Source organism: Gopherus evgoodei, chromosome 1, assembly GCF_007399415.2.
Source record: "Gopherus evgoodei ecotype Sinaloan lineage chromosome 1, rGopEvg1_v1.p, whole genome shotgun sequence".
Lineage (NCBI taxonomy): Eukaryota > Metazoa > Chordata > Testudines > Testudinidae > Gopherus > Gopherus evgoodei.
Genome location: NC_044322.1, coordinates 328,515,498 through 328,532,524, shown reverse-complemented (window position 1 = coordinate 328,532,524; position 17,027 = coordinate 328,515,498). Strand labels below are relative to the sequence as shown.

The following is a 17,027-nucleotide window of genomic DNA, read 5'->3' as shown; positions in this document are numbered from 1 at the left end:
TGAAAGAAATTATTCTTCATGTAAGGTTTAGAACTTTGAAGTTTGTTAGCCACAATTTTATGAACACTTGCTGAGCTCTTATGGAAAAATTCTATGGAATTTAAATAAAAAATAATTACCTTCTTAGAGGTTATTTTTAATCATTCTATAGAATATGATGGAGAACTATAACCCTGTTATAGTCTTCTATAGGATGGTTCAAAATAACTATAGAAAGGATAGTTTTAGGATGTTATATAAGTTTTTAGAGTAATTTCCAAAACATTTTAGTCATTCTCCATAATACAGCTCTCTAACATCTTATGATACATAACTCATAATATTCTTTATTTACTCTATCTGAATTGCTAATTGGTGGATGCTAATTTTTCAAAAGAGTAAAATACGTACTTTAACTGCTGGTGGATAATTTTTAAAGATGTCAATAACTCGCATGATACTGAAGGATAAGTATCCAGAAGCAGTGAACAACAATGGAGAAGTGACACTGCTTATGGCAATCAGGACCTCAACCTAGTTAAAACAAGATATTAAACTTTAAATTAAGATGTTAAACTTGAGTTAAATAAATAAAAATAAGAGCAAATAACGTTGGTTCTTGATTCCACTTCTGCCTGCAGCAAGTGTAATGGGAGTGTGTGGTAAAAATATATAGGAATGGCCCAATCTGCAAGCCACCCATGCTCAGATCTCTCCTCTAAGTATGTACAGAAGCAGGAATTCATATTGATTATAGAAGCTAAATGCTACTAGCTAAGAAATCTATTGCTTTGTAGTACATATAAACTCATTTCCAGTCAAAGTTCAAGAAAGTTGTTGTTTTGTTTTGTTTTGAATATGTCTTTCAAGTACAGGCAGAGGAAACAAAAATGGATTAGGGACACTATTCTGCTAGCATGGAAGAGACACTATTTTTTTTCATTTACATGAAACAGTGAGAATTACAGCCAAACATTATGTGATCTATACATGCTAAATAACTAAACCAACAGATTCTGGTGGTTTCAGGTAAGTTTCCTGATGACAATAATGGACTGGTTTTCATTCAAAGATAATTCTGTAGGGTCAAATTCTGTTTCAATTACTGCCATAGATCACTACTGTCTTAAGTGTGGCTGCGTGGGTCTCACTGAGAAAAGAATTTGGACTACAGTTGTTTGGTGAGGCAGACCCATTTTGTGTCCCTGCTGACTCTCCTTACCATCTCTGTAGTAATGTCCACAACTTCCCCTGAAATATCCAGTACAAATACATATTTTGTACATTTTACTCAATTAAAATCTGTTTTGGTTAATGCACTAATGGTATATCGCATGAGGAAAGCCAACTGAACTCTATTTTAGTACAATTAACTTTATAAGTACACAGCCAAGCACTCCATTGGTCTCCTTTCTAACAGTATTGAGTATTCCCAGGACCCCGACATCTATTTTGTTATATTTAGTATATAACTTTTTATGGTCACTTTACAGTGAACATATATTAGTTGTATGATTATCACCAAAGGACTTTATTCATAATATTCCATTATAGCACAATATCTGAACATTACACATATACTTACCAAACATTTACTTGGATATTCAGCAGCTACATGACTTGCAATGGCACTTGGAAAGCACTGAAAATAACACAAAGACATTAGAAAACATTAAGAACTAGCTCCTCGGCTGGTGTAAATTGGCATAGCTTCATTGACTGCAGTGGAGCTATATTGATTTACATTAGCTGAGAATCGGGTCCTCAGTTTGCTCCAAATAATGTGAAATTTTGTTATAAAGTTAAAATTTTGTATAAAACTGTATAGGTAATATTTATGGTACTAATTTAATGGGGAGAAAAATTACCTCAAAAACTTTATTGCCATTAATGGAGTGTTCTGTAATACTAAATCTATACCTATCAAGATGAGACTATTACCCACGTAGCCTAAGTCAGTAGGTCTTCCATGTAACATCCTTCTGAGCTTGAATTTAGCACGCTAAAGGATTCTGGGTGAATTCACCCGGGAACTGGTGTCTCTCTCCATTTTGTGCTGAGGAGACTGCCTACCGCCGGATCCATTTAAGCATGGATCCGGCGGCTTCTCCACTACCTGTCCCCTCAGTGGTATGGAGGCATGCACAGTCACCCCTTATGAATCTAATTCTCCTATCTGCAGCTCTCATTATGTTGTTATCATCATGAAGGGTTTTACCCTGAGGTGAATGTCCACCGCCAATTATTGGCAGGTTCAAGTATGTAATTGGGACAGCCACTTAATCAAGATGATAGGCTGACAATGGCATCCTAAGAATTTCACTGTAGTGAAATTCAACCCAGATATTTAATTTTGCAGACTGAAAGATGGTAATTTAAAAACATGGATCTGTTTAGTAAAGAATAGCCCCTTTAACAGCCTTATTTTATTGCTGATTTCAATGGGAATTTTACCTAAGGAAGGCACTTACATTCTAATACAGTGTTGTAAATCAAAAAGCAAGCATGCTAAATAATCTAGCACTATCATTAAAAAGCATTAATTTTTTGTAAGGCAGCGATTGAAAATTAATTTGAGAGCCAAATGAACATCAGGCTTAGAGAGACAATGTATAAAAAGCTACATTTAATAGTGTAGTACTTACAGCCACTAAGATCCAAAAGAATGTTACTGAAAGGTATGGACCTGAGACTAACACATCCATATTCAAAGCAATTATTCCACCAAATACTGCAGAAATTCCAATAATCACTTCAATTACCTGAAAAAAATTAGAGAACCAAAATAATTAGCAATGAATTTGACTACGTTTTTACAGTCATTTCAATTGTATAGGTAGGATGCTTCCTCGACATTAATGGATGCATTTATGACATGAGAAATGTTTAAGACCAATACTACACTTATGAAAGACTACGGCAAAGTTTCCATTAGTTAAAATGGAAGTAGGACTGGCCCCATTCTACATGTTTAAAATTGTATTCAGTGTTTCCAATAAAAAAAAATGGTCATGTCTGCAATTGTTTCTTATTTAATCATCAAGTAGACTTTTCCTTCCTGTTTAGAACAGTTGGAATTTATCGTGCAACATCAATGCGTATCTCATGTTCATGTTGGCACATTATAACAAGCCTGTTCCTGAAACTATTACACACAGAACCTCACTGGCTTTAAAGGAGTTCAGTATGTGAAAAGATGAGAGAATAAATTCATATATCTCAAGAAAACAAAGCTTTTCTTACTGAATAGGATTTCAGAATTCGAGTAGGAAAGCTGACATCATTCAAAACGCTGGTACTGTCATATACGGTACTCTAAAGGTAAAAAAGAAACATGATCTGAAAGAAGTATGCAGTTTAGCAAGGGCCAGGTTGTGGCTTGACTCTACACAGTATAAGGGGCAGTCAGTTGTATCCTCGCAATCACTTGTGAAGTCTGCCTGCAGCTTGATTATAAGGTTGTGAGGAAGAGCAGGTGTTGCATGCCCTGTTCCCAGGGAATGAGTAGAGCATTGGTTCCACCCCCTACCACACTGGCCACAGCAGATGATCAAAAGCAAAGTAAGGGTCAGCAGCAAATTTCCCTCCCCTGGGAGCAAGTGGGGAGCAGGGAAGGAATCATAGCTCTCCGAATCACAATTTTTTTCTATACCATCTCAGGATGTTGTATAAATGTTTGCTACATAGCTTTGCATAGCAAACAGCATTACCACTGGATTACAAAATGGCATAGATTCAGGGCCAGTTTCCCACAGTGCAGCCCATTTGCACTAATACAGTGTTGCAAAAGGGCCATAAATTTGTTAGATCTCTCAAGATGAGGATTCTACCAGTGTGGGATAGCTATCTCTGATGCCAGCACCTCACCCACCGCAGTTCATGGTATAGGAAACATCTGTGGGTGTTTGCTTCATTCTGTGAAGAAGCATGTGCTGTTGCAGAAATCATATAAGGTGGGATCTTGAAAAGCACCTATGTGGCTTAAGAGTACAAGTGTCATTGACTTTCTAAGTCAATTAAGGTGGTTTTGAAAATCTCACCCACAGCCACAAATCCTGCACCCAGCACTCAGCCCATGCTACGCATGTTAATACTGGGGAACTCTGCATAGGCAATGTGGGAAGGAATCTACTCTCTTCCTCAAGCCCCAGAACAGCAGCAAAGCTTTGTACATATGCATGCTCGAAGGACGGAATGGCTCAGAGTATCTGCACAATTATGGTGTCCTTCAACCACACTATCCGTCTGCTGTCAAAGTGTCCCAATGGAGTTGTGCTCTACAAAAAGCAAGGAATATGGATGCCCTGCATGAGCTCATGGTATCCTGACCATGGTGCACAGTACAGTTATAGTAGTCACACTTTGCACAGGGCCCTCTGCACCTTTGGAGATGGGAGAAAATGTGGGCATCATTATATTATAGTAGACACTCATTAGTAGCAACATATTGGTGCCCTTTTGCTGTTGCTTCTAAGCAGCTGTTGCTGTTAGGGGGAGTGTCATCTGACCAAAAGTGTATGAAGAGTTAAGAGTGTTTCAAAAGGGGTGTGGCCGCCATGTTTTGGGGGTGGGGCAGGATTGGAGACCTCAAGTTTTGGGAGAATGGGCAAGGGCACCCTGTGTTTGGCATGGGAGCCCCCAGTTTGCAAAACGGCTGATCGAGCCCAGCTGCCGGGGAAAGGCTGAGGATACTTCTGCTGGCAGCTTTATGTCCCACTCCGGCGAGGGGTGCTTGGCTGGGAGGACTGTGGAGGTGGCTCCTAGCACAGACAGCAGAGACAGGCGCAGGGAAGCGGACAGGTCAGTGCTCTGGGGAGGGAGGTCCCCCGAACCCTCACTGCAAAACAGCACATACATACCCCGCCACTGGCAACCAAGATGGAGGGGACAGCTCAGTGCATGGGGGGTTCCCCCATATGCCCCACTTCAAAACAGCAGCCCTCCGCCACTGCCTGTAAGCCAGATGCTGAGGATAGGAGGAGGAAACCTTTCAGCTTTGCCTCTGATGCTTCCCTGACTCCAGCTTCCCTCCCTGAAAAATCCCCTCTCTTCCAGATCCTCTCCCTAATCTTCCCCTACATATACTCTCCATGCAGGCTCTGTCAGGCAGGGCAAACTGAAGGGTCAGGAGGGGAGTGGAATGATGCAGTTTAGGTCAGAGGGGGAAACACCCTATATGTCCCCCATCTCCACCCCTGGATGTGACATCACATCACAACATCACAAATATTGCTCTTATGTGGCAGCTATGTTACTGTTACCGAGTAGACAATTCACAGTAGGGAAAGAGGGGAAATATTGCTTTTAAGCAGCCGTTGTTCTTGCAAGGTGTTGCTGCAAACAAGTGTCTCCTGTACTTTGATTTCTCTTATTTATTGTTCTGAATCAATTTCACTATTAAATATAAAATTATTATATAAAGATGAAGTCACTAGTACTTAGTCAACATAAAGAAAAAAGGGGAGAAGTGACCTGTTTAAGCACACACCCTTAAGAAAACAAACAAAAATGAAATTAACAAATTACAGTTCTTAAGGAAAAACCTACTTTATTCCTCCTACAGCAGTCTTCATTAGACCTAGCTGAAATGATCACAGTAGTTGCCATAAAGATTTCCAGCAGAATTAGCAGAATCAAGTTGAAATTTATCTGCCAACAGAATCCCATATCAAACTGCATTAAATAAGTAATATTAAAAAACATAACCGTCTATAAAATTTTAGCAAACTGTTGACCCATGATTAATAACTTCCTATTGTTTTTTCATGTCAGTCCTGCTTTCTAAATGATCAAAGTTATACCTTGTCTCTCACATATATCTGGCATACCAGGCTTCTTGAAGAAAATCAGAACAGGCAGATTTCAGAGGCCTTTTTTTGGTCACTGAAATTGATCTTCCTCACTGTGTCATGTTTAGGTGTAGGCATATTATGATCCTTGACATATTTAGCTTCTACGGAAAGTGGCAGCACAAAGAACAACAAAAAATAAAGATACTATTTGACTGAAGTATCAATTTCATATTTTAAAATCACAAGCAAACACCTTTTTACATATGCACATTAAAAGACATACTGTAGAACAGAAGTTAAAGAGATATTTCTAAACATTAGAAGAAATCCTCACTGAAACTACCCCCTGCCTCTGTAAATGCTACATCTGACTAGGGAGGTTTTCAAATCTTATAAAGTTTTAGGAAGGGATTTTGGAACCACATGAATTCACTGCTCATGATCCTCCTCTGTCGCTAAGGAGCATGCAGTGCCACTTGCAGAAAGGGAATAGGTAACAAATGTGACAAAGCCACCTTTGCACTTGACAGATCCTGGGTCAGTTACCCACAAGACTAGTGTCCCAGCATAAATCAGAGCTGCCTGAAGGTGTGTCTAACTTGTATTGCCTGCAATGGTCCAAAAAGACTGATATAGCACCCTGAGAGTGCTAGGATTCAGGGAAATCCCAGTAATATACCCTTTTCCTTGGCCACTCTTCTTATGCTAACAGCTGAGGAAGAATGTGGTGGTGCAGGCAGACTTTTTGGATCTGTTTACACAGCAAAGACAAACCTATGGCTGGCCCATCCAGCTGACTCAGGCTTGTGGAGTTCAGGCTGTGGGGCTGTTTCATTGCTATGAAGACTTCCAGGCTCAGGCTGGAACCTAAGCTCTGGGATCCTCCAATCCCACAGGGTGCTAGACCCGAGGCTCCATCCCAAGCCCAGAAATCTACACAGCAATGAAATAGTCCTGCAGCCGGAACACTGCAAGCCCAAGTCAGCTGGCACTGCGAGCCCAAGTCAGCTGCCCTTTGTCACCAGAAGATTTTCCTTCGCTGGGATGATCCACAAATGGCTGGCTACACTGACTCCAGGGCTATTTTGCACTGGGGAAGCACCACAAAGCAGCCACATCACATCTTGGGATTGGCCCCCATAGGGTATTTTTATTTTAACATTTACAACATTTTTAAAAAAAGTTATCTGTGAAGATGAGTAACATTGCTGACGAAGAACAAAGGCCCTCCACAGATGGTGTTGCATTAAGTCATAAAGTGCTTTGAATTACACAGAGATTTAATATTTTATGAGTCCAATATCCTCCAAATTACTAGCAATAAACCCATGTCAGGCCTAATGACTAATATTTCCCTGTGTGGTTTCCATGAACCATATAATGAATCATCAGAGACATATTATAATGGTTATGAAATGAGCAAGTAGGGAGACTAAAATAAACTATTAGTCTCATGTACTGAAGTCTCTTTGCACTACATAGCCAGTGCAAAGCAGCCCTAAAGGTGGCATAGCTGGCCTTGGGAGGATCATTCCAGTGTAAGGAGATCCTCCAGTAGTATAGAACCATCATAGCACCATAGATCAGCCGGGTGCACAGCTAGTCCAGGATCAAAGCAGCACAAAAATCCACACCTGCAGCTGAGGATCTGGGCCACAGAATCAATATGCAATTTATCTGCTTTCAGATGTCTTGGAAAAGTTATGACGAACCAGCCAAAGATGTCTTATGATTGTCATACTAGACCAGGGGTCGGCAACCTTTCAGAAGTGGTGTGCCGAGTCTTCATTTATTCACTCTAATTTAAGGTTTCGCGTAATGCCAGTAATACATTTTAACGTTTTAGAAGGTCTCTTTCTATAAGTCTATAACATATAACTAAACTATTGTTGTATGTAAAATAAATAAGATTTTTAAAATGTTTTAAAAGCTTCATTTAAAATTAAATTAAAATGCAGAGCCCCCCAGACTGGTGGTCAGGACCCCGGCAGTGTGAGTGCCACTGAAAATCAGCTCACGTGCCATGTTCAGCACACGTGCCATAGGTTGCCTACTCCTGTACTAGACTATAGAATTTGGCAAATCGGAAATCACATTTGTTTGGGTTCTAAATTTACCTCTCTCTAACTTCTACATGTTTCTAAATTTCTAACCCTATACCCAAATTCCGCGCCCCCTCCCACCATCATACACACACACTGTGCTTTAATCTGCACTGAAGTCTCTGAGATGGCAGTATTGTTGAGTGGATAGAGCACTAGCCTGAGGGATGTGGGCTCAATTCTGAGTTCTACCACTGGCCTGTTGGTTGACCGTGGATAATTCACTCACCTTTTCTGTGCCTCAGTTTCCCCTTCTGTAAAATGGGGATTATGACACCTCCTTTGTAAAGTACTTTGAGATATACTGATGAAAAGCACTATATAAGAGCTAAGTATTATTACTATGATCAAAATACTTCAATCTCACTACAGTTGGCAGTACATAATAGTAGGGTAATGCAGATTACCATGCAACCTGAACAAAATGGTTACTTACCTGTACAGTAACTTTTGTTCTTCTAAATGTTTTGTGCACATATAAATTCTACTGCAGGTGTATGTGCACCCAACACACTCGAGTCAGAGGCTTGACAGCAGTACAACTAAATTGTGTATGTGCTTTTGTTCTCCTCATGCACTGAGTCTAGGGCATAAAAGGGGCTTGCCTACCACCTCCGTCTCCATTTTTCGCACCGCTGTGTGGGAAAGATGGGAGGCTCATGGAATGTATATGTGCACAATACTTCTTGAAGAACAACAGTTACTGTACAAGCAAGTAATCTTTTCCATCTTTGGAATGATTATTGGGCACATATATTTTCCACTGCAGGTGACTCATCAGCAGTTTCCTTCCAGGTCATGGGACTTTGGATGGTCTGCACAGAGACTGTAGCACCAACTTGACAAAGTTGGCATTGTCATGAGAGTCTTGAGCGATGATGAAATGTCTGGAAAAGGTATGTACAGATGACCACGTTGCTGCTCTGCAGATATCTGTTATCAGAGTGTTGCTCAGGAAAGCTGATGAAGTGGACTAAGCCTGGTGGAATAAGACATAATGCTTGGTGGAGGACTTTAGAAAGATCATAGCAGAGTTTAATGGAGTCAGAAATCCAGTCAGAAATATGCTTAACTGACACTAAATGGCCTTTATACTCTTAGCATACACTACAAAGAGCCAGGGAGAGTCTCTAAAGTAGTGTTTCTCAAGCTTTTTGATAACAAGGACCGGCTTGCTGCCTTGCTGCCTTCTGAAACTGTCAGAGAGATCTCAGGGACTGGCACAAGTTCAAGGACCGATCATGTCGGTCTCATCTGTGACCCATTGGTCCCCTGAACCCATAACCTGAGCCACATCGAAAACCTTTCTGTTTACAGCAGAGAGGAGCGGACAGGGAGCTGTAGACGGGAATTTGAGAGAGTTTGACAGAGGGAGGCTTACAATGGTGAGGAGGACCCGCAACACCTGTGCCAGCACTGCTTCTGTCTCCTCCACCTGCACCTGTAGCCAGACAGAGCTCCAAAGCATGGATGCTTTTACCCAGATTCTGGTGTGGGCTTGCAAAGACTGTAATTTGCAATTTCCACTTACTGATATCCAGGCTGGGGGTGGCATCCAATGTGAAAGGTGCCTACTGGTGGAATCTCTCAGGCAGCAGGTGGGAGAGCTACAGGAGGAGGTGGCCAGGCTGAGGAACATCCATGTCCATGAGCAATTCCTGGACAGTATCCATGTGGAGACAGCTGATGGTGCTGTCCCAGTTGACAGGACTACCGACACTCCAGTGGAGGAGGAGATGCCTCAGGGTGTATCTGACACACCAGTGGAGGAGGAGGCTCAGGGTGGACACAGCCAGCTGGTTACTTCTAGCAGCAGGCAGTGCTCCACCGCTGCTGCGAACCCTCCTGTTGTGGTAAAAGATAACCATTATGCTCTTCTTGATACAGGAGAGAAGATATCACCCCCAACAGTTAAGGGGGTGAAGCCTCGTACCCCTAAGGCTGGGAGGTCTGCTGCCACCACTGATAAGAAACGTAGGGTAGTGGTGGTTGGAGACTCTCTGCTGAGGGGGACGGAGACACCCATCTGTCGCCCTGACCGTTCATCCCGGGAGGTATGCTGTCTGCCAGGGGCCCGTATCCGAGATGTTACAGAGGCTTTGTCGAGGATTATCCGGCCTTCTGACTACTATCCCATGCTACTCATCCATGTGGGCACAAATGATACTGCGAGGTGTGACGCTGAGCAGATCAAGAGTGACTACAGGGCTCTGGGAGTACGGGTTAAGGAGTTTGGAGTGCAGGTGGTATTCTCTTCGATTCTTCCTGTTGAAGGTAGGGGTCCGGGCAGAGACAGATGCATCGTGGAGGTGAATGCCTGGCTGCGAAGATGGTGTCGCCAGGAGGGCTTTGGCTTCCTCGACCACGGGATGCTATTTGAGGAAGGACTGCTAGGAACAGATGGCGTTCACCTTTTGAAGAGGGGAAAGGCCTTATTTGCGCACAGACTGGCTAACCTAGTAAGGAGGGCTTTAAACTAGGTTCGACAGGGACAGGTGAGCAAAGCCCACAGGTAAGTGGGGAACAAGACCTGGGAGATGGGTTGGAAACAGGAGGGAGCACGGGCTATAATGGCAGAGAGGAAGGAGGGTCAGGGCAAAGCTGGGAGGCAAGATCAAACCAGTATCTTAGATGCCTTTATACAAATGCAAGAAGTATGGGTAATAAGCAGGAAGAACTGGAAGTGCTAATAAATAATTACAACTATGACATTATTGGCACTACTGAAACTTGGTGGGATAATACACACGACTGGAATGTTGGTGTGGATGGGTATAATTTGCTCAGGAAGGATAGACAGGGGAAAAAGGGAGGAGATGTTGCCTTATATATTAAAAATGTACACACTTGGACTGAGGTGGAGATGGACATAGGAGACGGAAGGGTGGAGAGTCTCTGGGTTAGGCTAAAAGGGGTAAAAAACACAGGTGATGTCGTGCTGGGAGTCTACTACAGGCCACCTAATCAGGCGGAAGAGGTGGATGAGGCTTTTTTCAAACAACTAACAAAATCATCCAAAGCCCAAGATTTGGTGGTGATGGGGGACTTCAACTATCCAGATATATGTTGGGAAAATAACACCGCGGGGCACAGACTATCCAATAAGTTCCTGGACTACATTGCAGACAACTTTTTATTTCAGAAAGTTGAAAAAGCTACTAGGGGGGAAGCTGTTCTAGACTTGATTTTAACAAATAGGGAGGAACTTGTTGAGAATTTGAAAGTAGAAGGAAGCTTGGGTGAAAGTGATCATGAAATCATAGAATTTGCAATTCTAAGGAAGGGTAGAAGGGAGTACAGCAGAACAGAGACAATGGATTTCAGGAAGGCGGATTTTGGTAAGCTCAGAGAGCTGATAGGCAAGGTCCCATGGGAATTAAGACTGAGGGGAAAAACAACTGAGGAAAGTTGGCAGTTTTTCAAAGGGACGCTATTAAGGGCCCAAAAGCAAGTTATTCCGATGGTTAGGAAAGATAGAAAATGTGGCAAAAGACCACCTTGGCTTACCCTTGAGATCTTGCGTGACCTACAAAATAAAAAGGCGTCATATAAAAAATGGAAACTAGGTCAGATCACGAAGGATGAATATAGGCAAATAACACAGGAATGCAGAGGCAAGATTAGAAAAGCAAAGGCACAAAATGAACTCAAACTAGCTATGGGAATAAAGGGAAACAAGAAGACTTTTTATCAATACATTAGAAGCAAGAGGAAGACTAAGGACAGGGTAGGCCCAATGCTCAATGAGGAGGGGGTAACAGTAACAGGAGACTTGGAAATGGCAGAGATGCTTAATGACTTCTTTGTTTCGGTCTTCACTGAGAAGTCTGAAGGAATGTCTAGTATAGTGAATGCTTACGGGAAGAGGGTAGGTTTAGAAGAGAAAATAAGGAAAGAGCAAGTAAAAAATCACTTAGAAAAGTTAGATGCCTGCAAGTCACCAGGGCCTGATGAAATGCATCCTAGAATACTCAAGGAGTTAATGGAAGAGGTATCTGACCCTCTAGCTATTATCTTTGGGAAATCATGGGAGACGGGGGAGATTCCAGAAGACTGGAAGGGGGCAAATATAGTGCCCATCTATAAAAAGGGAAATAAAAACAACCCAGGAAACTACAGACTAGTTAGTTTAACTTCTGTGCCAGGGAAGATAATGGAGCAGGTAATCAAAGAAATCATCTGCAAACACTTGGTAGGTGGTAAGGTGATAGGGAATAGCCAGCATGGATTTGTAAAGAACAAATCGTGTCAAACTAATCTGATAGCGTTCTTTGATAGGATAACGAGCCTTGTGGATAAGGGAGAAGCGATGGATGTGATATACCTAGACTTTAGTAAGGCATTTGATACAGTCTCGCATGATATTCTTATAGATAAGCTAGGAAAGTACAATTTAGATGGGGCTACTATAAGGTGGGTGCATAACTGGCTGGATAACCGTACTCAGAGAGTAGTTGTTAATGGCTCCCAATCCTGCTGGAAAGGTATAACAAGTGGGGTTCCGCAGGGGTCTGTTTTGGGACCGGTTCTGTTCAATATCTTCATCAACGATTTAGATGTTGGCATAGAAAGTACGCTTATTAAGTTTGCGGACGATACCAAACTGGGAGGGATTGCAACTGCTTTGGAGGACAGGGTCAAAATTCAAAATGATCTGGACAAGTTGGAGAAATGGTCTGAGGTAAACAGGATGAAGTTCAATAAAGATAAATGCAAAGTGCTCCACTTAGGAAGGAACAATCAGTTTCACACATACAGAATGGGAAGAGACTGTCTAGGAAGGAGTATGGCAGAAAGAGATCTAGGGGTCATAGTGGACCACAAGCTTAATATGAGTCAACAGTGTGATACTGTTGCAAAAAAAGCAAACATGATTCTGGGATGCATTAACAGGTATGTTGTAAACAAGACACGAGAAGTCATTCTTCCGCTTTACTCTGTGCTGGTTAGGCCTCAACTGGACTATTGTGTCCAGTTCTGGGCACCGCATTTCAAGAAAGATGTGGAGAAATTGGAGAGGGTCCAGAGAAGAGCAACAAGAATGATTAAAGGTCTTGAGAACATGACCTATGAAGGAAGGCTGAAGGAATTGGGTTTGTTTAGTTTGGAAAAGAGAAGACTGAGAGGGGACATGATAGCAGTTTTCAGGTATCTAAAAGGGTGTCATCAGGAGGAGGGAGAAAACTTGTTCACCTTAGCCTCCAATGATAGAACAAGAAGCAACGGGCTTAAACTGCAGCAAGGGAGATTTAGGTTGGACATTAGGAAAAAGTTCCTAACTGTCAGGGTAGTTAAACACTGGAATAGATTGCCTAGGGAAGTTGTGGAATCTCCATCTCTGGAGATATTTAAGAGTAGGTTAGATAAATGTCTATCAGGGATGGTCTAAACAGTATTTGGTCCTGCCATGAGGGCAGGGGACTGGACTCGATGACCTCTCGAGGTCCCTTCCAGTCCTAGAGTCTATGAGTCTATGAGTCTATTGAGAAAGGACGGAGTGTGATCCAGATAGAATGCCAAAGCTATGCGAATATCTCAGGTGTGGAGTCTTTCTTTGGCTTTGGAAGACTGGCATAGGCACCAACTCTGTGCATGCTCTGGAGCTCAGGAACCCCTGGAAAAAAATAGTGAGTGTTCAACACCCAGGAGCCAGAGCTTGAGTGTGGAATGTGATGAGTTCTGTGCTGCTAACAACTTCTGCCTTTAGGGCAGGGAGTTTGTTTATAAACAGAGGCAGGGTGATTAAGATACAAAAGGCTTTCATTAAATTAAATTAAGGATTGTTAGATGATCCTGAAAGCATTCCCAGGCACTCCAGTTAAAAGATAGGAAACAAAGGGCAGGAATAAATGGTCCATTTTCCAGAATGGAGAGAAGTAAATAGTGCTGTTCAACATATTCATAAATGATCTGCAAAAAGGTGGCAAAGTTTGCAGATCATACAAAATTACTCAAGACAGTTAAGTCCAGAACCGACTGCAAAGAGTTGCAAAGGGATCTCACAAAACTGGGTGATTTGGCAATAAAATGGCAGATTAAATTCAATGTTAAATGCAAAGTAATGCACATGGCAAAATATATTCCCAACTGTACATAAAAAATGGTGGTGCCTAAATTAGGGGTTACCCATCATGAAAGAGATCTTGGAGATATTTGCAGTACTCTGTAAGCACTATGTTTTCAGAGTACTGCAAATTCATAAGGATCCTTTTCACTGTGCCTGTATCATCCTGAACTCAATCTCCAGCTTCAGAAGACTTAAAAATTATCTCCAGTCATCAATGAGAGAGACACAACTGAATAATGTAGCTGTCCTTACCGTGCATCAAGACAATACCAGGGAACTAGATGTAAATATGAGAGTTGACAGTTTCATCCAGAAATCTACAGTAAGACATGATGGCTTTAAACTGGGATGTTAGTGAAGATAGTTTGTAGGTGATTGGCATGATTTTAATATACTGTAATTCATTATAATGTAATTAAGTAGTTCACAACAATTGAATCATTATTAAAATAGTAACAATACCAATGATAGACACATTCATTAGCTAGAATATGAAAGAAGTGTATAAATATACTGAAAATAGCCTCCTCTCCAACCATACGCCTTTCTTTAAAAGCACCCACCGGCAAAAATAAAAGTTAGCACCTATGAAGAGTGGGGTGTGGCCTAAGGGAATCCTTGTCTTCATGAAAGACTGAAAGGAGAGTCAGCTAGAAGAGCCTGAAGTTCTGAAACTTGCCTTAAAGACGTGGTGACCACCAGAAATGCCATCTTCATAGACGATAAAGATAGTGAGGTTGTCACCAGAAAGTCCCAGAGAATTAAAGTCTTGAGAAGGTACAGGGTCAGACACAAGCAGGTAGACATTGACTAGACACTTGAGAAATCTTGAAACCAAAGGGTGAGAGAAAATAGAAAACCCATCAACTGGTGGGTGAACTGCAGATATGGGAGCCAGGTGGACCCTCGTGGAACTAAATGAAAGGCAGATGATTTCAGGAGTAATGGATAGTCAGTAGAAGTCTAACCTCTGTGATGGGGAGATAAACAGTAAGATCACACTGTGGCACTCTGCACCTCATTGCAGCTCCCTGGAACCTCCATATTCACTACTGTCATTCAGGGCCGCCCAGAGAGGGGGGCAAGTGGGGCAATTTGCCACAGGCCCTGGGTCCCGCAGGGGCTCAGCGAGCCACTCCGGGTTTTCGGCAGCATTTCGGCGGCAGGCCCTTCACTTGCTCCGGGTGTTGAGCAGCAGGTCCTTCAGTGCAGCGGAAGACTCAGAGCAAGTGATGGACCTGCTGCTGAAGTGCTGCCGAAGCCTTGGAGTGCCACCTGGTGAGTACAAGCACTGGAAAAAAAAAGAAAAAAAAAAGCTGCGATCGGCAGCACTTAGGCTGCTCTACCGCCTCTGCTTCATTCTTCGGCGGCAATTCAGCGGCTGGTCCCTCTTGGAGGGAAGGATCCACCGCTGAATTGCCACAGAAGACCTGGCCCTGCCCCAGGCCTCCTGAATTCTCTGGGTGGCCCTGCTGTCATTTTGTATAAAGTATGTCTTATGAGGTATCATTTTAAAAGTCTTGATCTGTTGAACATTAATATCCTGTGCTACCATTGTATGAGAAGTTATGAAGTTTTTCTATGTGTGTGTTACTAAAATATATTGTGAGGTTGGGAAAACCCACAACCAGGCTTTCAGGTACAACTATGGAGTAACCAGATGGGCTGATGGCCCATTACAGGAAATCCACTCCCGGCGGCCATCCCAGAAGACTTCTCAGAGACAACACATAAACAAGGAAACAGGTTGTCATTTGAGGTCAGCATATCAATCTCCAGGGAAGGGATAATGGAGGTGAGGGTGACATCCTGAACTTGGTTTTCTTGATGAAACTATTCAGCTTTCTTAGATCTAGAATGGGACAAAGGCCACCAAACTTCTCTGGGATCAGGATGTATCAGGAATAGAAACCTCTCTCTCTGTGGTGGTAAGGGACTTCTTTTGTAGCTCCCAGTTCTGGAAGATGGCATATCTCTTGAAATAGAATGGCTGTACGAGATGAATCCCTGAAAAGGACGGGGAAGGTAGGCTGGGGAAAGGAAGGGAAGTAAATTGGATGACATATCTCTCCTTTACAATGCTAAGCACTCATTTGTCCATTGTAATACACTCCCAAGCACTGTAACAGGGAGATAGATGCTTCCCGAAGGAAGGGAGAGTGATATCGTCAATATGCAGCCCTCCATAGAATAGTCAAAACAACTGTTTAGAAATCGAAGATTTCTGGTTGAGAAGGACCTGTAGACAATGCCAGATGGCGATGTTTGAGAAGCTGAGTCCTCTTTTTGGCACTGCCTTGAGCTCTGCTGAAAGGAGGTTCTATAGCATGGTTGAAACCTAAACTGCTTTCTCTGTGTTGTTGAAGTGTATGCTCCCAGAGAATGGAGTACTGCCAAAGAGTCTTTTTAATATGTGCATGGCATTAGCTGTTTTCTGAGAAAACCATTTAGTCCTTTGGAAGGGTAAATCCTCTATTGTGTTTTATAGCTCCCACAGGATGTATAGGCCTGCAGCCAAGAGGAACATCTCATGGAGACGACAGTAGCTACAGACGGTGAGTCCATGTCAGTGCTGCTTGGAATGATGTCCGAGCAGTGAGATGACCTTCAGTAATGATGGCTAAAAACTGCTCGTTGTACTCCTCTGTCTTGTTGCCAGCGAATCTGGAAATTGTTGACCAATAAACAAACATTTATTGGATAACAGTGCCTGGAAATTAGACACCATCATCCGAAGGCTAGTAGTGGAGTAAACTTTCCTATGACACAGATCAAGTTTTTTGCATTCTTTATGCTTGGAGGTAGCCTTAGGTTGTGATTTCCTAGAATATTCACTGGCGGTCATAACCACCAGGTTGGGTAAAGAAATAGTCAAAATCTTTGTGAGGAACCTGGTAGTGTCTATCCACTCACTTTAAATGTTGGGAGGATGGAAGCTGGAATCTGCCAAAGGGTTTTGGCTGGTTCTAGCAAAGCTTCATTAATAGGAAGGACAATTTTTCCTAGGACAGGTGATTGTAATATGTCCAAGAGCTTACAGGGATTGTCTTGCACAACCTCTGATTACACCCCCAGGGATGTGGCCAC

The 17,027-nt window shown here is 42.4% G+C and overlaps 1 protein-coding gene across 5 annotated transcripts in view; it reads right to left on the bottom strand.

Moving 5' to 3' along the window:
- Positions 1-17,027, bottom strand: part of MLC1 (modulator of VRAC current 1) — a 41,682-nt gene that overhangs the window by 11,456 nt on the left and 13,199 nt on the right. For all 5 annotated transcript variants that reach the window (XM_030549217.1, XM_030549216.1, XM_030549218.1 and 2 more), the window contains exons 6-10: positions 5,527-5,628; positions 3,223-3,294; positions 2,625-2,741; positions 1,565-1,621; positions 391-513 (exon numbers count right to left, since the gene is read on the bottom strand). In XM_030549217.1, the coding sequence (XP_030405077.1) occupies positions 391-513; positions 1,565-1,621; positions 2,625-2,741; positions 3,223-3,294; positions 5,527-5,628 (471 nt within the window). The remainder of the gene's footprint in view (positions 1-390; positions 514-1,564; positions 1,622-2,624; positions 2,742-3,222; positions 3,295-5,526; positions 5,629-17,027) is intronic.